General features: G+C 48.8%; 1 protein-coding gene across 6 annotated transcripts in view; it reads right to left on the bottom strand.

Moving 5' to 3' along the window:
* The window catches only part of FAM178B (family with sequence similarity 178 member B), a 192,648-nt gene extending 172,122 nt beyond the window's left edge, over positions 1-20,526 (bottom strand). The window contains exons 1-7 of one of the 6 annotated variants that reach the window (XM_083514189.1): positions 20,323-20,521; positions 18,217-18,396; positions 17,135-17,653; positions 14,908-14,974; positions 8,818-9,833; positions 7,900-7,958; positions 3,159-3,281 (exon numbers count right to left, since the gene is read on the bottom strand). In XM_083514189.1, the coding sequence (XP_083370315.1) occupies positions 3,159-3,281; positions 7,900-7,958; positions 8,818-9,833; positions 14,908-14,974; positions 17,135-17,527 (1,658 nt within the window). In that variant the 5' untranslated portion in view covers positions 17,528-17,653; positions 18,217-18,396; positions 20,323-20,521. Of the gene's footprint in view, positions 1-3,158; positions 3,282-7,899; positions 7,959-8,817; positions 9,834-14,907; positions 14,975-17,134; positions 17,654-18,216; positions 18,397-20,322 lie in introns of all 6 variants that reach the window. The other 5 variants (XR_014528653.1, XM_083514188.1, XM_083514190.1 and 2 more) reach the window with 5 other exon arrangements.
* Between the last annotated feature and the right edge of the window lie 5,412 nt (positions 20,527-25,938).

The raw sequence follows: 25,938 nt of genomic DNA, 5'->3' as shown, positions 1-25,938 counted from the left end.
TCCATGAAGGGGCACCCCCACCTATCCACCCGCAAAAGGACAGGGAAGGGCCACAGCTCTGTGACAGAGATCATGCGCTGCAGGCAGAAGGTCCCAGGTTGAAATCCGGGTGCCTCCGGAGAGGGCTGGGGGTGGCGGACGCCCCAGTGTGGTGCCAGCACAGAGCCAGGTGGGCCAAGGGTGCTTGCAGATTGGGAGTCTATGATCAAAGCCCTCCAAAACCCCAGAGGCTTCACCACCAAGGAATCCCCCAGAAAAGCACCACTAGCTGCCACAGGAATTAACACGCAAAAGCCTGGGAGAGGAGAAGTGTCCTCAGCTGGTGCCGCAAATAAAGGCAAACCTCCCTGAGGAGAACTATTCCAGAAGAGGGGGTTCTCCTGAAAAGAAGAGGGGGTTCTTGTCTTGCTCCCCCAGCCAAAAGGAAAAATCCTGGGAACTGCAGTTTATTCCCTACAGAGATACAATTGCCAGTACTCTTAACAAACCACAGTTCCCAGAATTATTTGAGGGAAGCCATGTGTTTTAAGTGTGCTTTAAACATTTGGCATCTTCCTGTCTTGCTAGCAGCAGGCAACAGCAAAGATTTCTCATTGCCTGAGGCACGGAAGCGCCTCTGCCAGTCAGAGTAGACAGCACTGGGTTAGGCGGAGAAATAGCCAGACCTGGTAGAGAGCTCCTAAGACCTTCCACTCCTCACAGGTCCCTCCTTTGTCATCCGTCTCTTTTTAAATTATTGTTTTGAGGAAACGGCTACTGCATTCAGCATTCTGCCTCTCACTGCATTCTGTGGGAATGGCAGCCACTCTCATCCCACAAGCGGTTAATTGCTTTTGATCTCAGGAACTGCGAATTCCTGCCTTCCCCCCACTTCTTCTTTGACTGCAGCCTGACAGACTAATAACTCTTCTGCCAGGTCTCCGGATAATTGCCCACCTCCCTTGCTGGGATAATGAGCGACAACCACCGGTATGCAGAGCCATTTGTTCCCCCAAAAGAGACGTCGAGAGTGGACTACTGCTGCAGTGCCAAGAGCTGGGGGGGGGGAGATGGCACCCCCGCCTCGCTGCCATGGCTCCCAGGGGATCACTCCCCAGGCTCAGTCAAGCAGCCTGCCTGGCAAAGGGCAACTGCAAAGCAACCGCCCTCCAGCCCTGGTGCTGAGTGGGCACCAGGATGGGTTGCTTTAGGATGGCACCCAATGGCTCCTGAAAGAGGGTACAGAGGGGCCCATAAACCTGGTTCCCCACATTCCCCCCCCCCAGTTCAGCTCCTACCATCAAGCGGGGGGTTGTGTGCCTGCATTCTTTGCAATTGTTGTCTAAACTCGATTTGCAGCAATACAACATGAAAGGAACTGAAGCCTTCAGCTCAGTGGAAGAGAGTGTGTTTTGTTTTGCATACAGAAGGCAAAACCCCCAGCATCCACCCAGAAAAGACTTCTGCCTGAGATCAGCAATCCAAGCAGAGTGTGTTTCATGTGTGTCAACGGCAGAAAGGCCTGGTCTCGATTATCCAGCGGCAGGTGAAGCTATGAAGGCCAGCAGTTAGCAGCAGGGCTGGGAAGGAAAGGCCTCTGTCTGGGACATAATGGGGCCGGCCAAGGTCTGAAAAAGAATTGGGCCCATTTCAGTGGCCATCTTGAATATCAAAGCCAAAGATGGAGGACAGAGGTTGAATCCGTCACTCAGTGCACAAAATGCTCAAGACTCTTCCAGAGCAAATGGGAAAGTGGGATCTGAAAGCCCCTTCCCACCAGAATGCCCTGCAAGGGAATAGAGGGGCCTTCAGCCACTGCCCTCTGATTTTGCGCCCCGCCCCCCGTCAGAACTAATGGAGCCAATCATTCCTATGGGGGCAGGAAAACAACTTCATAGGAGGAGAAATGGAGGGTGTGGACAGAAAGCCTTTCTCTGCAAATGTGGCCCCCAAAGCTTCTTTGGGCTCCTCCGGGTGACCTATTTAATCAGCACTCATCCTGACTTGCTCACACAAAGCTTACATGGAAGTTAGACAACAGGTCCCTCCAGGCACCATTTCATTTTGAACTTAGTAGGATTTGGGGCAGCTGTGCACATTCCCCTTTCAAAGCTGTTTGCCCCTGCAAAAAATTTGGGGCGGACATACTGCTTTGCTTCCAGCTGTGTCTCACAGTTTCCTGCTGATTTCCTGTTAACTTTTTATATGTCAATTTTTTGTCCTGCTTCTGCTGTGCTGCAGTGCAAGAGTGACCCCTCCAGACATCCACAATGCAGTAACACTGGGGAAACATCACAGGGCAACTAAGGAAGCCTAGGGTTTGCCACCGAGTCTTTCCTTTTTTCCAAACAGGAGTTTGACCTTTGGGCGAGCATTCAACCCCTGGCCCAAGATATACAGGCCCACTGGTGCAAACTCCTGGGGACCCCGGCACCCACAAAATTTTTGCTGTGGGTGCCTAGCTTCCTTTTCAGCTCTGGCTGTGTTCACATGAGCCACTTACAGCACAGTGAAGTTGCTGCCCCCCTGCTGCCCCCCAATGATGGGCCAAGGATGTCTCTACCATATGAGGAGGTGAACACGTCTTGGCTAAGAACAGCTTAAGGACTCCAGTTGCTGCAAAGCTGGTTTGAGAAATAATGTCAAACAGCAGTATTTTGTAGCAAAGTACAGTATACATATGCATTCAGGATAATGTTCTTGTGTGAACACAGATTAAAAACGCAGAACAGTCCATGGAGTGCACAGTAAAACGGGAATGTGAAGACAGCCAGAGCCTCTGAGTTCTGTACGTTCTGGGTAGTATATTCCTTCTCATGTTATACTTAGACCATGGGGCCCATTGAGCTCTGCACTGCCTACACTGACTGGCAGCCGCTCTCCAGGGTTTCAGGCAGGGGAGCTCTCCCTTTCCTATCTGGAGAGGCCAGGGATTGAACTGGGAACCTTCGGTCTGCAAGCCAGATGCTCTGTGGGCCCCTGCAGCAGCATCTGCTCTCACTATCGACTTTCAACAGTCTGCTCGTCTTGTGTTATCTTTCTGCAGTCATCGAGCTAGTCCTCGGAAGATGCTGCCCAACACCTGAAGTGCTCAAGGCGCCAAAGCCAGGGCCACCCTTCTCTAAGCGCTGAGCCCTTCCCACTCCCTGCTGCCCAGCTGCAGAAGGGGGGCTCGTTACCTGCGGGCCTCAGGAGACAAGGCTGCATTCTCTTCCGTTGCCTCCACCAAACTGAACGAGTTGGAGAGCAGCAGTTTCTCCCCCAGGCTTCTTTCCAGCTCCTCATCCGCACAGGATTGTTCCCTAGAAAGCCACAGCAGCAGCATGAGAATAGGGGCAGCGGGCAGAGGATTGAGTGGGATATGTGGGCTTCATAAGGATCAGTGGAGCAGCTTTGCCCCAGCTGCCAACCTCCAGTCCTGATGGCCTGCTTATTTATTATTACATTTATATCACACCTTTTCTCCAAAGAGCTCAAGGTGGCACACACTGTTCTCCTCCCAACAGCCCTGTGAGATGGCTAAGCTAAGAGGCGGTGGCTGGCCCAAGGTCACCCAGGGAGCTTCATGACCAAGCAGGGATCTGAACTCTGGTCCCCCAGGCCATAGTCCAGTACTCTAACCGTTACACCACTGGCTCTCAACTGCAGCTTCCATCAGCCCCAGGCTAGCATGGCAATAGCATGCTGATGGGAGTTGTGGTCCAAAACATCCAGACTGGAGGCCTCAGCTTAGGGAAGGCTGAAGCTGGAGAGCCTGGGTGGTGCCATGGTGAGAGTGCTGGAGTGGCCATGGCCAAAGGCCCTGACGAATGCGGGGGGCGGGGGGACGACGCCTTTTAAATCTACCTCAGCACAGATGATGGAGAACTTGCTCATAGCTGATATAGGCACCCACTTCCTTTAAGCAAAATAACCAAAAAACCTCAACACTCTATTGGATAAACTGCTATGTAACTGATTCATTTAGTCATATGTGGTGGTGGTGATGCTGTGCTTCTTCTTTTTGGATAAAGGTGTTTCATGAGGCAAGCCTCACTGCAGAACAGACTCTTCCTTGATCCCAAATTGCCCTTTTATCCTGCTCTGTGGCCACCCAAGAGCACCCCATCACCCACCCAATGACTGCAGCAAAACTAACCATTGTCAAGTACAGGAAAACATTGAACACAAACTTGTTTGGGTCTCAACTTTGGGATTTAATTCTGATAGACAAATTAGTAACCCATGTTTCTAGAAAAGTGGATGGGCAAGAAATTTGACACTTTTTATTAAAATTGGTATAAATTTATTAACTGGTATAAAATTGGTATATATTTATTAGAGGGAATTACTTGAATTACTTGTTTCTGTTGTGATTCTAGATTCTCAGTTCTCTTTCTCTGCTGTTTTCAGGATGTTTTTAAAAAGTAGTGGGAGAATCCAACTTCAAAATCCCTCTAGCCAAACTGGCTAGCAACTCTGGGCTCCACAGCGCAAGATGTGGCTTGGCTCACTATCATGAACCAGCCAGAGCTATTTTCTTAACAGGTGCCACCTTCCGGCTGTGCACATCTTCGACTGTGACACAACGAGCAGACAGTACAGATTACCAATGACAGGATGCGCGGAAAGCAATGCTGCCAAGCTGCAACCCAGAAATATGCTCTGCAGCTGTTAACTCCCCAGTGAAGCAAGAAGAGGCTGCAGTTCTGCCCACCCTTTCTTCACCTAGTCCTGCTCCATCAGCTCTCTTCTGCCACCTGCTGCAAGGAGCAGGGCTCCAGGTGCACTGCAAAGCAGACCAGGGGGTGGAAGCATGGCAGAAATCATGGGGGAGAAAGCTATCAGTGGCTACTAGCCATGGAGGCAGCTAAGCTCTGCCTTCACATTCAGAAGTAATGCTTCAGAATACAAGTTGCTGGAAACCAGAGGAGGGAGAGGCATCTGGCTGGCCACAGTGAGGACAGGAACTTGCAGATGCAATCTCAGAGCCTCTGAATATAATATGTGAGACTTCTTGGAGAACATGTGAGGTCCCTGTGGACTTGAGATGAGCAAATGTTGTCCCCATCTTCAAAGTGGGGGGAGAGGGCCCAGGCAACTACCGGTCAGTCTGGTTGACGTCCATACCAGGAAAAGGCCTAGAACAGATAATTAAACAGTCGGTCTGTGAGCAATTAGAAAAAGATGCTGTGATTAGTAAGCGCCAGCATAGGTTTCTTAAAAGCAAGGCATGCAAGACTAATTTTATTTCTTTTTTTGATAAGAGTTACAAGCTTGATGGACTAGGGGAATGCTGTGGATGTAATGTATCTTGGTTTCAATAAGGCTTTCAACCAAGTCTCCCATGATTGTCTTTCAGAGAAGCTGGAAAATGTGGACTGGATGAGGTTACTCTTAAGTGGATTTGTAGCTTGATGACTGACCAAACCCAAAGAGTGCTCATTAATGGTTCTTTGTCATCCTGGGGAAAAGTGACAAGTGGGGTGCCACAGGGAGCCACCCGGCCGTTCAACATCTGTATAAACCAAACTGGGAGACGTAGCCAATGCCACTGAAGACAGAACTGAGATTCAAGAGGACCTAAACAGATTGGAGAACTTGGCCCAAACTAACAAAATAAATTTCAATAGGGGCAAATGTGAGGTTCTGCACTTAGGCAGGAAGAACCAGATGCCCAAATATAGGATGGGGGACACTAGCAGTACCTGCGAAAAGGATCTAGGGGTCTTAGTGGACCACAAGCTTAACATGAGTCAACAGTGTGATGCAGGAGCAAAAAAGAAAAAAGAAAAATGCTCATGCTATTCTGCATTAACAGAAGTCTAGTGTCCAGATCAAGGGAAGTAATAGCACCACTCTATTCTGCCTTGGTCAGACCACACCTGGAATACAACTGCGTCCAGTTCTGGGCACCACAGTTTAAGATGTTGACAAACATGTGCAGAGGAAGGTCTGGAAACCAAGCCTTATGAGGAACGGTTGAAGGAGCATGGTATGTTGAGCCCGGAAAAGAGGAGACTGAGAGGAGATATGAGAGCCATCTTCAAATATCTCAAGGGCTGTCACATGGAGGAGGGAGCAAGCTTGTTTTCTCCTGCTCTGGAGGGGAGGACTCAAACCAAGAAAGAAGATTCCAACTAAACATCAGGAAGAACTTTCTGACAGTAGGAGCTGTTTGACAGTGGGACCGTCTCAAGAGGTTGGAGGTTCTTAAGCCAAGGTTAGGCGGCCACCAGTCAGGGATTCTCTGGCTGTGATTCCCACATTGCAGGGGGTGGGCTAGATGATCCTTGGTGTCCCTTCCAACTCTACAATTCTAGGATTTTAGGATGCTGGACTAGATGGGCCAGTGCCTGATCCAACAGGCTCTTCTTATGTTCTTGACTGAGTCTTGAGACACCAAGACCGTAGGGGAGCCTGTGGCCCTACGGATGTTGCTGGACTCCCATCATCCTCTGCCACCATGGCCGGCAGACAGGGATGGTGGGAGATGTAGTCCAGCAACACTGAAAGGCCACACATTCCCCATTCTGACTTAGAGGAATATGGATGTTATGTAGGCTGCAACAACCAGTGGAAGGTTTGGCCAGTGCATGGAGAAGGGTGTGCATATAGAACAAGAGTGGATCTGCTTTTGTAGAGCTGAGTGACTGGCCAGGATTTCTCCCTCCCAATTGTTTAACAGTGGCAGAAACTGGAGGGCAAAAAACCTCCTTCACTCCCTAAGGTTGCTAAAAAAGAATGCTTGGGTGAAAAAAATGAGTGGCTTTTTTTCATGAAAGAAATTGTGAGTTTGATCCTGGTACTGAATAAAAATTCCTGAGCTGAACAAGTGTTCGGAGGAACCCAGTTCCTTTACTGTTATTTCAATTTCTTACCCATCCTTCACCACAAGGCCACAGAGCAGGTTATAAACAATACAAAAATGTAATAAGTCAGTTTAAACCATTTGAAATCAGAAGAGCAGGGCAGAAAGTTTCATCTTCAGCATGCACCTCTGTGGGGATGGAGTTCCAAAAGTGAGGAGCTGCCCCAGAGAATGCCCTCTTCCAAGCTACCAATCCCGAGGTTAGCATTTCACTCCTCCCCATACTTCTTCTTCACCCCATACTTCTGAGGGGGGGGGCAATAAACACCCAATAAGGTCTGTATGGGTGGAGGTGCTCTTTCAGAAATTTGGGGCCTAAAGGCTAGCCTATGTCCACCCAGCTGAGCCTTGAGGTTCTGGGTAAAAACCAAGGAGCTCCTGAAAGCCAGAAGCCCAGCCTCCTTTGGTTTATATCACAGCCTCCAATGATAGGATTCCATAAAGTTACAATAAAAGCAGCACTGAAACAGAAAAGCTCTCTGGCAGCTCTCCTGGGGCTCTCCAGAGATGGATGCTTCATGGAACCACCCACAGCAAGTGGGCTCTGAGATGTGCCAAGCCCAGTCTCTTCCTGTGTCCTGACGGCAGGGCCCCTCTCATTGGGCATTCCTGATGACTTGTCCTCACGATGGTATTGGGGTGCTAGACATGATTCCCCTTTCCCAGTAAAATTACCTGAGTCCATGACTTTATTGGGGCAATTATACACAATCCCACTTTCAACTGCACCTGCAGAAATTTTGGGGCGGACCTACTTCTTTCCCACTCAGTCCATGTCCTGTAACTTTCTGCTGAAATTCTGTCCCTTTTCATACCTCAGGTGTCCCAGTTTCTTTGCCCCGCCTCTGTTCTGCTACAGCGCAGGAGCCCCCCCCCCCATGTGGCAATAAGGGGGATAACATGGGGGGAGCAGAATGATGTGTGGGTGGGTCCACTGCAGAGGACACACCAATAAACCTGAATGGAGGGGCCCACACAGCAATGAACACATGGCATGCGCAGGTTGCTTCAAGGTGTAGCTGCAAGACACAACAGGCACCAGGGGAGTTCCATCCCTGGGTGAGCCTTACCTTTTCTCAAGGAACTTGTCAAGGCTGCTGAGATAACCGTCTGGCTCTGAAGAAAGGAGCTGGATGCACAGGTGGAGGAGAAATGTGTCATTTTAGCAGACGAGGACAGAGCAGTGCTGCACAACTACTAAACAAGGCTGGTGTTGGCACCTGGCATTCTGGGGCAGCTGCCAAGGACCCAGTAGGGACACACACATGACATGTGGCAGCAACGGGATCTCCATGCTGCCCATGCAGGCCACCATTTTTGCCCCGGAGCAATGCTACATCGAAAGCATTGTAGATAATTTAAACGGCAGGCAGATTGCATCATAAAAAGCAGTACTGTGTCCACTGCTGCCACCAGGGGGCTCCATCAACGTAGGAGGGGGGGGTCCATCAGAGGGCATTTACTGTATTTTTCGCTCTATAAGACGCACCAGACCATAAGACGCACCTAGTTTTTGGAGGAGGAAAACAAGAAAAAAAATATTCTGAATCTCAGAAGCCAGAAGAGCAAGAGGGATCGCTGCGCAGTGAAAGCAAGCAATCCCTCTTGCTGTTCTGGCTTCTGGGATAGCTGCGCAGCCTGCATTCGCTCCGTAAGACGCACACACATTTACCCTTTTTAGGAGGGGAAAAGTGAGTCTTATAGAGCAAAAAACACGGGAACTACCTCTCCCTTTAAATTGAGAATTGGCCCGGCCACACAACCCACAGGCTGTGCGTTATTCTCCCTGCCTTCAGCTTTGCAGTCTCTCTTTGTGCATTTCTATGGGGTGTAGTCTGCATCAGACACCCGGCCTGCTGCCCTTGACGGGGTCCAGGGACCTTGTGGGGTGCTACCTCACACTGGTAAGGAAGATGGGCTACTGAACCAAACTAAGCCAACTCTATGCCATTACATTCCAAACCTCTAGTCCACAAAGTGTTACCTACTGTGTAAAGGTCCTCAGAGCCCGGATCTGAATTGCTCATCTGCAGGAGGTTTCCAAGAGACACAAGGTCATCAGTGTCTTCATCCATGTCTGAGCCCACAGCCAGTCTCCTTGGGTCACCTGAAAGCTCATCTGGGGAGGCTGAGATGCTGGAGGATGTCATCGGGAAATGGGCAGGGGTGGGAAAAGAGGAATGCTCTGGGCCTGGGTCTTCCTCTTGGTCTGAATCGTAGGGCAGCCTCACTGGGTCCCCAGCAAGCTCACTGGAGGATGTCGAGGCACTGCTTCCAAGGTAGGTGGCAGGTGGTGTGGCCAATGGATGGCTAGGAGAGGGTAAGAAAGGAGACTCCAGCTCTAAGGCCCTCTGGGTGCTTGTCTGGGTTTGGCCCTCAAGCGGGGCTCCTTCCAGCTGCTCACTTGCCATGTGAAAGACACTGGCCATGGGGAGCACTGGACCAACTCTCTCTGCCTCCTGAAGAGTTGCATTCTTTGGCTGCAGGATCACAGGCTCTTCTAGGAACTGTGGGTGGTCCCCAGCGGGGGAAGAGGCCTTGGCTGTGGACTCCATCATGTGCAGCTCAGCGGGCTCTTGGGTGATATCAGGCATCTCCTCCGAGCTTTGGTACTCAGATGCGGGGTCTGGGGCAGGGCTCAAGGGCAGCAGTTCGTCATTGTACAGGAATTCAATCCGGGGTGGGGACCAGTCTGGAGGGAACATGGCGTCCTCTTGATCTTCCTCCAGCGGAGAGTCTGGGTTGCCCCACAGGCTGGAGCTGTGGCTGCTGTGGGATGCCTCTTCCAGGGGATGTGCAGAGGGAAACAAATTAGGGAGGCCGTGCTCATACAAAGAGAGGCCTTGCTGCCTCACATTGTTGCTGCAGCTGCCCCCAGGCCCCTTCTTCTGTCCCTGGCTGGGAGCTCCCAAGAAGCCCGTGTCTCTCTTGGACAAAAAGCGGGCTGCTGATGACCTGCATTTCTGGGACCTTTTCTGCATCTGCCGCAAAGCGGCCTGGGGCTCTGCCGAAGACAGGGAGAAAGAGAGAGAGAGAGAGAGAGAGGAGTTAATGCTCTGGCAATTAGCATGCTACAATGTCACAGGGGAACAAACAAACAAAAGGCGCAATGGGCAGGGAGGACTGAGCACAGAATTCAACTTTCTAAGAATTTCGCGTTTATTTTGGAGTGTGTGTATGTGTGTTTAGAATCTGGCCCTAAAGGCTGCAAATATATAACTGAAAGTGCCTGGACAGTGTCAGATAAGAAGTAAGAAGCCACTGGAGGAGTGGATGGATAAGATTTCTGTGGCCAAAGGGCAGGACTTCTGTGCCCTGCTAAGTTCCTTGCCCCTTCACAAGGCAAGGCTCTGGTAGACGTTGGGTTAATGCTGACACAGGACCTTGAGGGGTTTGCATAAGCCCAGGATGCAAACAGACCCCACCTGTTACATGAAGGTCTCAAAGAACCTTCTTAAAGATTGGAAACAGAACTGTAGAGACGCAAGAGACCCCAGGGGTCATCTAGTCCAACCCTTTGCAATGCCGGAATCGCAGCTCAAGAATCCCTGACAGACGGCCAATCAAGCTGTTAAAAAACTTCCAAGGAAGGAGAGTCCACCACCTTTAGAGGAAGCCTGATTCACAGTCAAACAGCTCTTAGCGTCAGAAAGTTCTTCCTAATGTTTAGCTGGAATATTCAGCGCTCCTGAGTCAAGATCCAACCCCTTAACATTTGACAAGGTGCCCCATGATATTCTTGTAAAGAAGCTGGTAAAATGCGGTCTTGACTATGCTACCACTCAGTGGATTTGTAACTGGCTGACTGACCGAACCCAAAGGGTGCTCATCAATGGTTCCTCTTCATCCTGGAGAAGAGTGACTAGTGGGGTGCCACAGGGTTCTGTCTTGGGCCCGGTCTTATTCAACATCTTTATCAACGACTTGGATGATGGACTCAAGGGCATCCTGATCAAATTTGCAGATGACACCAAACTGGGAGGGGTGGCTAACACCCCAGAGGACAGGATCACACTTCAAAATGACCTTGACAGATTAGAGAACTGGGCAAAAACAAACAAGATGAACTTTAACAGGGAGAAATGTAAAGTATTGCACTTGGGCAAAAAAAATGAGAGGCACAATACAAGATGGGTGACACCTGGCTTGAGAGCAGTACATGTGAAAAGGATCTAGGAGTCTTGGTTGACCACAAACTTGACATGAGCCAACAGTGTGACGCGGCAGCTAAAAAAGCCAATGCAATTCTGGGCTGCATCAATAGGAGTATAGCATCTAGATCAAGGGAAGTAATAGTGCCACTGTATTCTGCTCTGGTCAGACCTCACCTGGAGTACTGTGTCCAGTTCTGGGCACCACAGTTCAAGAAGGACACTGACAAACTGGAACGTGTCCAGAGGAGGGCAACCAAAATGGTCAAAGGCCTGGAAACGATGCCTTATGAGGAACGGCTAAGGGAGCTGGGCATGTTTAGCCTGGAGAAGAGGAGGTTAAGGGGTGATATGATAGCCATGTTCAAATATATAAAAGGATGTCACATAGAGGAGGGAGAAAGGATGTTTTCTGCTGCTCCAGAGAAGCAGACACGGAGCAATGGATCCAAACTACAAGAAAGAAGATTCCACCTAAACATTAGGAAGAACTTCCTGACAGTAAGAGCTGTTCGACAGTGGAATTTGCTGCCAAGGAGTGTGGTGGAGTCTCCTGCTTTGGAGGTCTTTAAGCAGAGGCTTGACAACCATATGTCAGGAGTGCTCTGATGGTGTTTCCTGCTTGGCAGGGGGTTGGACTCAATGGCCCTTGTGGTCTCTTCCAACTCTATGATTCTATGATTCTATGATTCTAACTAAGTTGTTTCGGCTTCAGACCTATACACATTTGTACTGATGGAGGCCAGCTGTAAGAAGTTTCAGAAATGCTACTATATTGTTCCATTAGACTGGTGCTTCTAAGGGCAGGCGCATCTTCTGAGAGAAGGGGCTTTCTGACCTGTGAAAAATAGAACTTTCATTTAGTGAAAAACTCCTGGTATTCAGTAACATTTTCAAGGGGAAAGCGCCCTCTGCTGACTCCTCCTGCAGTCCAAGAAGATAGGCGTTTCCCTTGGTGTTGCTTCCCTCCACTGCCATGCAGACGTTTACCAGACTGGTGGGCTTATTCTGCAACATGTGCTTGATGCAATAACAGTGCATGACTGCTGGATTCATCCTGAACTATCCACACATATCACTCCACTCCATTCTGCCAGCCTTCCCCAACCCTATTGCATTATTACCAATGGGGGGGGGGTTGCACTGACTGGAAACAAATAATAATAATAACAAAATTTTATTTATACCCCGCCCTCCCCAGCCAAGACCAGGCTCAGGGCGGCTAACAACCAATAATAAAAACAAGTTGATTAAAATACAATTTTAAAAAGATTAAAATACAACATTAAAACATTAGGATGCAGCCTCTTCACAGGAGGTGAAAGGAAAAAGAAAGAGAGGGAGGGAATCAAATTGGTTCCAAGCCAAAGGCCAGGCGGAACAACTCATCCTGGAGAAGAGTGACTTGTGGGGTGCCACAGGGTTCTGTCTTGGGCCCGGTCTTATTCAACATCTTTATCAACGACTTGGATGATGGACTCAAGGGCATCCTGATCAAATTTGCAGATGACACCAAACTGGGAGGGGTGGCTAACACCCCAGAGGACAGGATCACACTTCAAAACGACCTTGACAGATTAGAGAACTGGGCCAAAACAAACAAGATGAACTTTAACAGGGAGAAATGTAAAGTTTTGCACTTGGGCAAAAAAAATGAGAGGCACAAATACAAGATGGGTGACACCTGGCTTGAGAGCAGTACATGTGAAAAGGATCTAGGAGTCTTGGTTGACCACAAACTTGACATGAGCCAACAGTGTGACGCGGCAGCTAAAAAAGCCAATGCAATTCTGGGCCTCATCAATAGGAGTATAGCATCTAGATCAAGGGAAGTAATAGTGCCACTGTATTCTGCTCTGGTCAGACCTCACCTGGAGTACTGTGTCCAGTTCTGGGCACCACAGTTCAAGAAGGACACTGACAAACTGGAACGTGTCCAGAGGAGGGCAACCAAAATGGTCAAAGGCCTGGAAACGATGCCTTATGAGGAACGGCTAAGGGAGCTGGGCATGTTTAGCCTGGAGAAGAGGAGGTTAAGGGGTGATATGATAGCCATGTTCAAATATATAAAAGGATGTCACATAGAGGAGGGAGAAAGGTTGTTTTCTGCTGCTCCAGAGAAGCGGACACGGAGCAATGGATCCAAACTACAAGAAAGAAGATTCCACCTAAACATTAGGAAGAACTTCCTGACAGTAAGAACTGTTTGACAGTGGAATTTGCTGCCAAGGAGTGTGGTGGAGTCTCCTACTTTGGAGGTCTTTAAACACTGATGGTGTTTCCTGCTTGGCAGGGGGTTGGACTCGATGGCCCTTGTGGTCTCTTCCAACTCTATGATTCTATGATTCTATGAAATACTACCCTCCATATTATGGGTGGGGGCTGAGAATGAAAGACGAGCAAGGTGAGGACCCCCAGGATTAGGGGCAGTTGGTGCAGTCAAGGATAACGGAGTGAGCGCCTCCCCCCACCTTGCTTAGAATGTCTTAGGAAAGGAGAAGGACCTGCTTGGGGTGTCCTTGCCATCCAAAGTACAACCAGAGGCTGCTCAGACGAGGGCTTTATCTGTGGTGGGACTCACAGCTTCATGGCTCTTCAACACATTTAATTTTATTTTATTTACATCTCACATTTCCCTGTAAGGAGCTCAAGGTGGCAGACATGGCTTTCCCCCTCCTCATCTGTATTCTCACAACAACCCTGTGAGGTAGGTCAGGCTAAGAGACAGTGACTGTCCCAGGGTCACTCAGCAAGCATAAGAGCTGAGTGGGGATTTGAACCCTTTTCTCCCAGCTCCTAGTCCAACAGTATAACCACTGCATTACCCTGGCCTTACATTATGCATCAAAACTTCCCCTTTCAACAGAGCCTGGGACTGCCAAACTGGATATGGATCTTTTTCTGCTGGCTGGATTTATTTTTAAAGCCAATGCAAAACACCTTTTGAACTGTTGGGGCATTACATTTTGAGAAAGAAATTGAGTTACGCCTGCATTTATCAGACGTATGATCCACTCCTCCCTTTCAACTATCTCCATGGGATCACAACCCACAGCAGAGATTGGATGGCCATCTGCCATGGATGCTTTAGCTGAGATCCTACAAAAAAGCAAGAACATTGCAATAAATAGCAAGTGCTAAATACACATTCATGAGCCACTTGGTGGTGATAGCATAAACCTCTGAAGAAATTCCGTGAAAGCAAATCTGGAAGCAACCCCAGAATGAGGAGCTGATGTGGATTGGATGGTTTCATAAGACAGTGTTTCCTAGCTGGCCTGTTGGGGGGAACCCTTGATCCACCAAGCCTAGTCTGAGGGGCCAGAGCACTGAAGAACCACTCAGGTGAACTCACCTGCCACCAATGATTTATGAGAATCCCTAAACCCTCCTTCATCACACTGACAGCAAAAGGATGGCCAACTCCGGCCATTGTTGTGCTTTTAGCATTGCCTCTGGAAAAGCAAAGGGTATCCATTAATTGCCCTGGTGTAAGGTCCAGCAAAGCAGAGCTGTCTTTGAAGCAGGACCTTAGGGGATTGCCCTGCCAGAAGCAATCCCTTTGCACTGCCAAAGTCACTGCTGACATTTTGGATCAAGGGTGGGAAGAAGGTAGATCAAAATATAATGGTGGATCTCTGAATGATTTGCAGCAGATCAACATGACTCAGGGGCAATGAAAAAGAAATCCAACTTAAATCAGGCTGCTGAAATGTAGAGAGCTAATGGGGGGGGGAGGACTGTGTGAGCTCAGTTCATTCCCAGTCCTGAAGACCTACCTCTCAGCTCAGAGGCTCCCTGCTCTTTCATTCAAACTGGGTGCCTTTTGCACCTGGTTCTCCTTGATAAATCTCAGGGCTCTAGCAAAAAGTGAAGCGTAGATCCAACAAGCCTTAAGTCTTGCCCACCCCTGTTTTAAAATATTACCTTTGATATAGGAGAGGGATTTGCCACCTCTGGCTTCACCAGCTCTTGAGCGCCTGCGGCTGTCTTGCTGTAGGACAAAAGGGACATCCGTTCAAGGTGTGTCATTATCCAAAGGAAGCCTCTCTGCAGCAACTTCACCAGCGCTTTCTGTGGCTTCTGCACTACTGTCTTGTGTGTGCAGTTTGGCTGTCTGTGCTGGGGACAAAACTGATAGGACCCAATTCATGCTTACAGAAATCTCATGGTAATGCAGGGTGCTTGGGACTTAGAATTTGTACTGGGGCATTTGTGGCACGATGTACAGCGGTACCTCTAGTTACGAATTTAATTCGTTCCAGAGGTCCATTCTTAACCTGAAACTGTTCTTAACTAGAGGCGTACTTTCGCTAATGGGGCCTATAGCTGCTGCTGCGCCACCGACACACAATTTCCGTTCTCATCCTGGGGCAAAGTTCTCAACTTGAGGTAACTCTTCCAGGTTATAATAATAATAATAATAATTTATTATTTGTACCCTGCCCATCTGGCTGGGTTTCCCCAGCCACCCTGGGCGGCTTCCATAGAAACCAAAAAACACTAAAATACCATACATTAAAAACTTCCCTGAACAGGGCTGCCTTAAGATGTCTTCTGAATGTCAGGTAGTTGTTTATCATTTTGACATCTGATGGGAGGGCGTTCCACAGGGCGGGTGCCACTACTGAAAAGGCCCTCTGCCTGGTTCCCTGTAGCTTTGCTTCTCGCAATGAGGGAACCGCCAGAAGGCCCTCGGCGCTGGACCTCAGTGTCCGGGCAGAACGATGGGGGTGGAGACGCTCCTTCAGGTATACTGGGCCGAAGCCGTTTAGGGCTTTAAAGGTCAACACCAGCACTTTGAATTGTGCCCGGAAACGTACTGGGAGCCAATGTAGGTCTTTCAAGACCAGTGTTATGTGGTCTCGGCGGCCGCCCCCAGTCACCAGTCTAGCTGCCGCATTCTGGATTAGTTGTAGTTTCCGGGTCACCTTCAAAGGTAGCCCCACGTAGAGCGCATTGCAGTAGTCCAAGCGGGAGATAACCAGAGCATGCACCACTCTGGCGAGGCAGTCCGCGGGCAGATAGGGTCTCAGCCTATGAACCAGATGGAGCTGGTACACAGCTGCCCTGGACACGGATTTAACCTGTGCCTCCATGGACAGCTGTGAGTCCAAAATGACTCCCAGGCTGCGCACCTGGTCCTTCAGGGGCACAGTTACCCTATTCAGGACCAGGGAGTCCTCCACACCAGCCCGCCCCCTGTCCCCCAAAAACAGTACTTCTGTCTTCTCAGGATTCAACTTCAATCCATTAGCCGCCATCCATCCTCCAACCGCCTCCAACCGCCTCCAGGCATTCACAGGTTAGCGGAGTTTGTAACCTGAGGCCTTTGTAACTCGAGGTATCTACCAGCCGAGGATGACCAAGGGTTCTTGGGAGGTCTCCCTCCCAAGGAAAACATCTAGGGAAAGAGCAGCCTGATCCCATCTAGGCAACCACAACAGCTGCAGGGAGTTTGCTTTCTCCTCCCCACACTCTCCAGAAAGAACTCTGCTGCGACTATTAGTTGCTGTTGCCACGTAGCTGCAGAGAGCTGGGGAAGGGAAATGGCTGGCTCCTATCACAAGCCGAAGAAGGACTGGCTCCTATCGCAAGCTGCTGGGTAGCCCCTTCACCTCCATCACAGCAAGACCACCAGCAAGTAAAGAACATTGCGGTTCCAGCAGGATGGACCCTCTGCATCCTAGCATTGCCAAACGGATCCCTCCCCCTCTACCATTTCTCCACATGGAAAGCTGCCTTCCACAGGGTTGGATCCTTGGTCCATCTGCTCAGTAACAAGCTTGGTATTGTCCACACTGACTGGCAGAGGTTTTCTAGCATTATAAACAAGGAAGGTTCCCAGCCCTACCTGCAGATACTAAGGACTGAAGCTGGGACCGTCTGCCACTGAGCAGGGATGGGAGAGACTCTTGCCGGAGGCTTCCAAGAGGCATTGGGCAAGACGGTCTTCTGCCCTCACAGAGTCTAAGCCTAAGGGCAGGACATGTGCCTTTCGGACACTCTAAAAATAATACTTATTTGCACATATATCTATTTGGACTGACAACAAAGGCAACAGTACACGCCAGCCCCAGGAGTCAATCCATGAGCACACTCCTCCCTCCCAAGCCCCAAATTCTAGCTTCACGTTTGGCCAGGGATTACTCACCCTCTTGCGTGGTGCTTCCTGGGAGCCATCAGTGAGCATCAAGGGAACAGAAGAAGGAGGCGGCATGGAGAAGGGCCGGCCGATTTTCAGATTCTTGGACTTCCGGAGCTGCTGGTACTCCTCCAGGCTGGACTGGAATGTAAAGCTGAAGAGGCCTGCTTTGGGCCTCCTTGAAGATGACAAGGGGATCTGGTACCACCGAAGGTCCTGCCAGGGGTTAAACAGCTCCATGCTGTAGGATGGCTGTTTTGGGTGGGGAAGTGAAGTGACTCTGACGGTGTCCTCCTGGGAAGGTGGGTTAGGGCACATCTGCTCTGATGCATCCCTGGATGTCCCCTGTGGGTCACTGGATGAAGAGGAGCCTCCAGGGCTTTGCTTCCCTGCCTTCTTCATGGCTAACTCTGCTGATGTCTCCTCCTCCAGCTTCTTCTGCCTGCTCTCTGGAGTTTCTTAAAGGAATGAGTTCAGCAGCTGGGGAAAGCAGCCTTATCTCCTGCTTTCTGGAAGGCCTCCAGCCACCTGGAGTGAGGGAAAGGGAGGCAAACAATATTTCTTCTTGCTACAAAGAATAAATCCCACCCCACCCCCAATTTGGTGGCTTATTGCAGTCATCATCTGTCTGGTGCTTAAGCTACTTTATTTTATTTATTAAAGCATTTTTTGTCACTCATTAACAATACTATTGATTGGGATAACTTGGTGAATGACTTATTGAAACCCTTTCGGTATGCAGTGAAACCTTGGTTAGAGAAGAGACATTGCCTGTCACAATCACGCAGAGATAAATGCTTGCAGAGAAGAAAATAGTAAAGTTGTTTATTGCAGGAAATACATAACTGCAACTAGAACTAGAAACTTCTATCCAGCTAGTCCAGAGAAGAACAAGAAAGCCACGCTTGCTCCTTTGTTCTCTCATAGAAGAGTTAAAGATGACCTCTCATCTTGAAGTCTGAGATAGAAGTCTGAGGAGGAAGTGGTAAACAGGATGCAACCCAAGACATGTCAGTCTAAGCAAGAAGGAGGTAGAGAAGTCAGCTGATGGGTGAAAGGGGCAGGGATAGTATAGGAATGTGGGTGCCTACCCTCTCTTGTCTTAACTCCTCCAAGCTGAGTTGCACCCAAACTCCCAACACGCCAGATCAATCCCAGGAGCAAGAGCCAGCATGGCTAGGGGTCAGGGGTGATGAGAACGGCAGTCCAGCCAATCTGGAGGCCTACAGGCTTCCCCACCCCAATGTGGGCGTCTTGTTTTATTCTTGTACCTACAGCACAAATAAGTTTTCGCTCTTGTGAATCACTCAGGAAGACAGAATAGACTATTCCTCATTGCAGGCATCTCCAGAGGTCATTTTATTGCTCATTCATGCTGCTTTGTGCTCATGATGCTATTGGGACAGTCATATGTGATCCCACTTTCAATACTATTTGTATCTGCAAAGTTTGGGGGCGGTCATCCTGCTTGTTTCCAATCAGTGCATGTCCTTTAACTTTCTGCTGAAATCCCTTAACTTTTCATAACCCAAATGTTGGGGCTGGGCTGTCCCACTTATGTTGCACTATAGCCTCTCTCAGCAGCAGTAATGTGGCAGCACTAAGGAAACATTGCAGAATAAATCCATCACTAATGTACTGTGATCATGTCAGCAAGAGCACGCTGCAGAATACACCTCAATGAAACACCTGTCTGGAGGGGCTGAGGACCCTGCATTGCAGGGGCTGGACTAGCTAACCCTTTGGGCTCCTTCCCACTCTACCATTATACGATTCTGTGACAGTTGCATTACAGGAAGCAGCAGCACACAAGGACTTTCAGAACACACTGCGGCAGAACGCCAGTCTGGAGGGGGCCTGCTTCTCACTCATGTGCATTAGACTTGAATGACCAGAATACAGTGGCAGCAGGGCTGAAAGCCTCCACCACCTCATTGCAAAGCCTTCCATCAAAAAATGATCATGGCAATGCGAGAAGAAAAAAGTTACCATAGGGCGGTTATTTTACCGCACACAGCCTCTGCTTTTTGAAAGTTGAGTCTGTGAGTCTTATCTACACGCAAAAAGCAGCAACAATTGCTTGTTGCTCTTAAAAAGTCCCAAGGTCTTTCACTCTGCACCACTGTAGGATTTTGTACTGACAGCTTAAAATGTGGCTCCAGCATCTCTCAGCAAGGTCAGAGCCCTACTGTTCCAAAGCATTCATTTCTGGGGTCCTTGAGAATCCACCCACCATTGGAGCCAGGCAGTGACAGATCAGGCAAGTTCGCAAATTTTTGAAGATTTATTAAGGAACAAATATGTGAAAACAGAGGATTTTCAGATGATAACTTGCTTGTGTAGGACTAGAACAGTAGTTACAAAACTTTTTTGAGCCATCATGCCCTTAGTTCCATAAACTCACCCCCAGTGCCCCCGCCACCCTGTTCTGGAACAAGCATTTTTGGAACAACAATTTGCACAACCCACCAAGGAAGGTAACGCAATAGAATTCAAACCAGTAGCAATTAATTGCACATTTGTTCAAACTATTCAGTTTAATTAAACTGACAAAAGGGATGAACTTGATCCACAGACACCCAGTTTATCAAAGTCTGATGGTCCTTCACACCTCCAGCACCCACCCATGGTCCCCCTTGCCTCTTAGCTCCCCCAAGGTAAATCCTCCAGGGGGCACTACCACTCATTTTGGGAACCACTGGAGAACAACATATGTGTGTTGATATTTTATGTGTGTGATATATCATGCTCTGAGTAACTATAGGTAGGAAGAGGGTTACTATAGGGGCTAACTCAGAATCGTGGCTAAAAGCAGCGACATCTAGCACAAAGCAACAGCAGCAGCAGGAAGAGGAGGAGGAGGAGGAGGAGGTGGTGGTACTTAGAGGCCACAGCATGCAAAATCCAGTATCTTTGCACCTTTTCTGCACCTCACCAAATACTTTGATATCACAAGCAGGCAGGTCGTTGCCAATGCATCGCAACCCTGGAAGGCAGCGGGCATTCAGGGGTGAGGCCACCTTGCCATAGCGGCGTTTTGCTTTGCCGCCGCTTGACCATGGGAACTGCACCGCCTTGGGAGGCAGGCGTGGGAGAGGAAGGTTGATCCCAGCGAAGGATGCGAGAAGGAAGACCTCGAAAAAGAGGGGAGGAAAAGGACCCCGAGAACTGGGAAGGGGCTGCACCCCTCTCTCTACCTGCGGAAAAACTCCTCCGGCCGCTTCTGCCGCCGCCCAACTCCCACCCGCTTCGGCCCGATTCAAAAATCAGCCCGAACGCTCCATCCCTCGGTCGCCTGGGGCACCAGGCGGCAGCCAAGGACAGCCAATCAGCAAGCGGGGATCCCCAGCCAGCCACGTGGTCGCCTCGAGGGCTCGGGAGGGAGAAGGGGTCCTTTCCGCGCGCGCAGCCCGATCCTAAGCTTACAGGCACCCAGGGGCGCCGACTTATAAAAAATATTGGGGGGGCCCATACCGGGGTCCTGCCGCTGGTTCGCTCGGGTAGCCGGGAGAACGCAGTTCGAGGTGGTGGTGTTGGGGAGAGACCCTCGCTCAGGGCGCCACTAGACTTGGCGGCCGGCGGCCTATCTGAGGGGTTTTGGAGCGTATTTCGGCGGAGCGATTGGGGAGGAGGGGGCTTGTTGCCGGATTCTTCAGCTGGGCCGGAGATCCGCTGCTGGGGGGTCCCTGGGCCGAGTTGTGAGCACAGCCTGCTGAAGGGAGATCCAGCCGATTGCGCGACGGGGACGGCCGGGGCTCTCCGGCTAGGGCGCGCGGCTGGCTGGCTGGCGAGGGAGCAGGTGGGGAGGAGGCGGGGGTCCTCACTCTCTTAGTAAACGCACCCGCGCTCCCGATTGCCACGAAGTCCGAAGGGTGCGTGTGTGGAATTAAAAAGCAAAAACGAGATACGGGCAGGGCAGGCAAAGAGTTTTCTGCAAGAGGATGGAGGGCAGGTTGAAGAGAAAATCACTCAGGATGAGACAGTCAAATCAGCCATGATAAAATGGGCTCAGGATATTGGGTATAACATCATGTTTGAGGACTGGGAAAGGTTATGGACCACTGGAATGAAATTCACGGCATGTAATGCCTTGAAGGAAAATATTATGAAAATGATTTATAGGTGGTACATGACCCCAGTCAAGCTTGCAAAAATATATCACCTGTCTGATAATAAATGTTGGAAATGTAAGGAGGCTGAAGGGACGTTCTTTCACCTCTGGTGGACTTGTCCAAAAGTGAAGGCCTTCTGGGAAATGATCTATAATGAGTTAAAAAAGGTATTTAAGTATACCTTTCCCAAGAAACCAGAGGCCTTCCTCTTGGGCATTGTTGGCCAGAAAGTGTTAAAGAAGGATAGAACTTTCTTTATGTATGCAACTACAGCAGCAAGAATACTTATCGCAAAATATTGGAAGACACAAGATTTGCCCACACTGGAAGAGTGGCAGACGCAATTGATGGACTACATGGAACTGGCTGAAATGACTGGCAGAATCTGAGATTTGGGAGAAGAAACAACGGAAGAGGACTGGAAAAAATTTAAGGACTATTTACAAAAACAATATAAGTTGTATGAATGTTAAAAATTTACACGATTCGGAAACTATAGCTTCAGCAATTAGATTTGGGAAACAGGAAATTATATTTTAAGTAAGAAAAGGTCAAAATCTAAGGTAATACTATGTTTAATTTAAGATATAAGTAACTGATGAAAAGTATGTTAAATTTAGAGGTATAGTATTTGAAAAGTACAAAATAAGGTACGAAACAAGGTAATAATTTGCTGATATCTTTATTATAAAGAATGCAGGGTAAGGGAGATGCGAGGAAGTCCAGTTAGTTATATAAAAAATGTGTTGAATGGTTGGTTTTCTTTTCTTCTTTTTCTTGTTCTTTTACTTTTTTCTTCAGTGTATGTTTCTAACTTTGTATTTGAAAACTTAATAAAATATTTATAAAAAAAGAAGAAGAGAAAATCCTTTCGCTTTTCTGGGGCTCAGGGAAGTCTCAGAGCCGGAGGTTGGGGAAGGGACCCCCTTTGCTCTGCCCTCTTCTCCCGTCTTAGATTTGCATGGGGGTCCCCGCCCGAGCTTGCCTGGCCACCGGGCCACACAAGGGCCGCGCTCTACGCCGCGCACCTTGCTAGCCGCGCAGCTGTCCTCCGCGGCTGCGGAGCGGCCCTGCGCCGGTGCCCAGCCCCTCTGGGCGCCCGCTGCGCTGCCAATGACAAGCGGGCGACGTCGCGGGCGGGGAAGGCGTCGCTTTCTTTCCCGATCCTGCATCCTCCCAGTCTTCCAGCCCTTTTTTGGGTTGGAAGCTCGTCTCGTTCGCCCTTCTCCTTTCTTCACCCTGCGCGCAATTTTCCTCCCTCGTCTCCCTCCCCATTTCTCCTTCCTTCCTGACTGACGGGCTTGGGCTCGGGCTCAGGCTCGGCCTCAGGCTCGGCCTCGGCCTCGGGCTCGGGCTCGGGCTCCGGGTCGGGCTCAGGCTCGGGCTCCGGGTCGGGCTCAGGCTCGGGCTCCGGGTCGGGCTCAGGCTCAGGCTCGGGCTCGGGCAGCCACAGCGTCGGCGGTGTTGGCGATCGGCGGCGCGGGGGGATGGCCCTCCCGCCGCCTGAGATTATTGGGGGGGCTGAGCCCCCCCAAACGAATTTTTGAGGGGGCTCGGGCCCCCTCAAGCCCCATGGAGTCGGCGCCTATGCAGGCACCCCACCCCTCGGGAATGCGGGGAACTGTGGTTTAAGGGTACTGCGCATTGTAGGCCCTGAGGGGTAGACCATGGTTCCCAGGATTCTTTCCGTTGCAGGAAGGGGTGCTTTGAATTGCCTGGAGCGGATTCATGAGATGCGGCTCCAAGATGCAACCTCCACCTGCTAAAACACTGCATGGTTTGCGGGGGGGGGGGGGTGCATCAGGCCGCAGTCCGTGGGGCATCCAGTGGAGATGCAGGTCCTTCTGTGGCTGCTTTCTTGCTGAGTGAGAAAAGCAAGCATCGTGCCTTTGTTGGTTAAGGGATTGGATGTTGTTGGAGAATACCTTTTGGATCTGGAAGGATTTGGCAACAGATTCAGATGGCACGCATATCTTTGGTATGATAAAGTAAAAGTTCATAAAGGATTTGGAAACCACATACAGTGGTGCCTCGGATTGCAAACGGGATCCATTCCGGAGCCCCGTTGGCAACATGAGCAGAATCAGGGACGCGGACTTATAAAAAATATTGGGGGGGCCCAGGAAAGCTCAGGAATAATAAATAAGCTCATGAATATGCAAATAAAGTGGCGCCGCCTCCTCGTGAGCGAATAGGGGAGAGCATGCTGCGCCTATTAATCAGCTCTGAAGGAAATTGGGTGGAGCTTTTGCTCGGGAGGGAGGGAAGGAGGCATGCAGCCCAACCCTGTGCATTTTCGGCTGGGGGAGGGGCAGCGATGGCGCTCTGCTGGAGGGGCGCCCGAGATTATTGGGGGGGCAGAGCCCCCCCAAACGAATTTTTGAGGGGGCTCGGGCCCCCTCAAGCCCCATGGAGTCGGCACCTATGAGCAGAATGCAACCTGCGCCTGCGAGTCGCAATTCACTGCTTCTGCGCGTGACATCATTTTGCGCCTCTGTGCATGCACGAGTGGCGAAACCTGGAAGTAACCCTTTCCGGTACTTCCTGGGTCGCCGCGGGACGCAACCTGAAAACGTTCAACCTGAAGCAAACGTAACATGAGGTATGACTGTATTTCAAAAGTCATTGTATGAGGTGTGGGACAGATATAAAAATCTATTACAATGCAAGACACCATGGTGGCTTTCTCCTCTTGAGGCAATGAGTGTAAAAAAGATAAACATGGGTAAAAATTGGGCCACCTATGAGCAATTAGTAACAGAGATGGAGAACCAATGGAAGCTAAAACCATATGAAGATGTAAAAGGTTTGGTGAATGATTGGTTGCATTATCTTCAAGTCAACAAAATGTTTAAAGAGGATAAAAAGAAAAAATGGATTTGGATATACAAAATCAAATTTGGAGTTATTAAATAATAGATTTAAAATATTATCTAAAATGTACAAATTATTATTGGAATGGCATCTGAAAGATGAGGAAGTTCAATCGGTTATGATTCATTAGGCTAAAGATGTTGGTCACAATATACAAATAGATTGGGCGAAACTGTGGAAAGAGGGAATAAAATTTACTGCTTGCAGTGCACTGAAAGAAAATATTATGAAAATGATGTAATTAGCTGAAATGTATAAAACTGACAATAAATGTTGGAAATGTAAAGAAAAGGAGGGTACTTTCTATCATATCATATGTTGTGGGAATGTAAGAAAGTGAAAGATTTCTGGGAAATCATTTATAACGAAATGAAAAAAATGTTGAAATATACATTTGTTAAAAAACCAGAAGCCTTTCTACTGCGTATTATAGGTACAAAAATTCATAAAAAGAATAAAAAAACCTGTTTTTATATGCGACAACTGCAGCAAGGACTCTATTAGCCCAAGAATGGAAGCAAGAAGAAATACCAATTAAAGAAGAGTGGCAAGAGAAACTGATGAACTATGCTGAGAAGGCAAGACTAACTGGGAAAATTCGGAACCAGCAGGACCAGACTTTCCTAAGGGAATGGAAAAGGATTATGATATATTTGGAAAGCAATTGTAATCAATTAACATCACTTGTAGGGCTAAAAGAAGTTTTGTAAGGTGTATTATATAAATTATTGCGAAGAGAATTAAGAATAGTTGTATTTAAGATTTGAATTTATAGCAATAATTATAGTAACAAAATACACAATTAGAAAAGATTTTAGAAAATCACTGGTCAAGGTTGAAGGAAGTCCTAGGCTGTGATAGCCAAAAAATTTGAAATGTTTAAAAGGATGATATGCTGGAAAATATGTGTAAAAACGAATAAAAAATTAAACATAAGAGAAAAGCTGCTCTGCCTCAGTGCCAGGGGAAGGTAGTGCAACAGTGCCTTGAAGTGATATTCTCCATCAGTGTGAGGGAAAGGCAGAGACTCGCAATCGGCTGCCCTGCTCTCCCTCGCATGAGGAGTGATCTATTGCTATGTATTGCCGGGTCAAAATCGTTATTGCAGTGAGATTTCAAAACCAATTTTGGCCCATATACTGAAAAATTACACAGCACTAAAACAGACCATACAATTTGTGATATAACCCTGCAAAAATGACCAAAAAGAAAAATAGTGGGGGGAGGTGGCAAGGGATGGGGCTGCAGAGCCCCTGGGTGCATTCCATGGGAGTCCCAGGAGTCCCCGCACCCCTACTTGGGAACCACTGATGTATAACATAGAACACGACTGCTTCATAATATGATCATGGGACATTCAGAAATTATAAAACAATGCAGCTACATAAGAACATGAATCATTCATGAAATAGAATTATAAATGAGCCTCTGACATACGTATCTTAAGTATGTATACAAACTCATTTATTTTAAATAATTTGCATAAAGGCACAGGATTGTTTCCAACAGGCAAATCCATAAAAACCCACAAAATGACACAAGCCTTTAAAAACATGTAACGACTCATCAAAGGACAGGGATGGCCTAATTTCTGTCATCTATGCTCTAGTAGCCTCTGGGTTAAATAACTGCAATGTGTTTTACATTGGGCTACCTCTGAAGACAGCTGGGAAACTTCAGCTGGTGCAGAATTTGGGGCCCTGGTTGCTCACTGGGGCAAGACGGTTTGAGCAGACAACACTGATCCAACTGCAGTGGCTGCCAATTAGTTTCCGAGCCCAATTCAAACTGCTGTTTTTTGTCCCAATAAAGTGTTAAACAGCAGTA

Source organism: Podarcis liolepis (assembly GCF_965112155.1).
Source record: "Podarcis liolepis genome assembly, chromosome: 7".
Lineage (NCBI taxonomy): Eukaryota > Metazoa > Chordata > Lepidosauria > Squamata > Lacertidae > Podarcis > Podarcis liolepis.
Note: the sequence above shows the minus strand (reverse complement) of the source record. Positions and strands in the feature narration are given on the sequence as shown.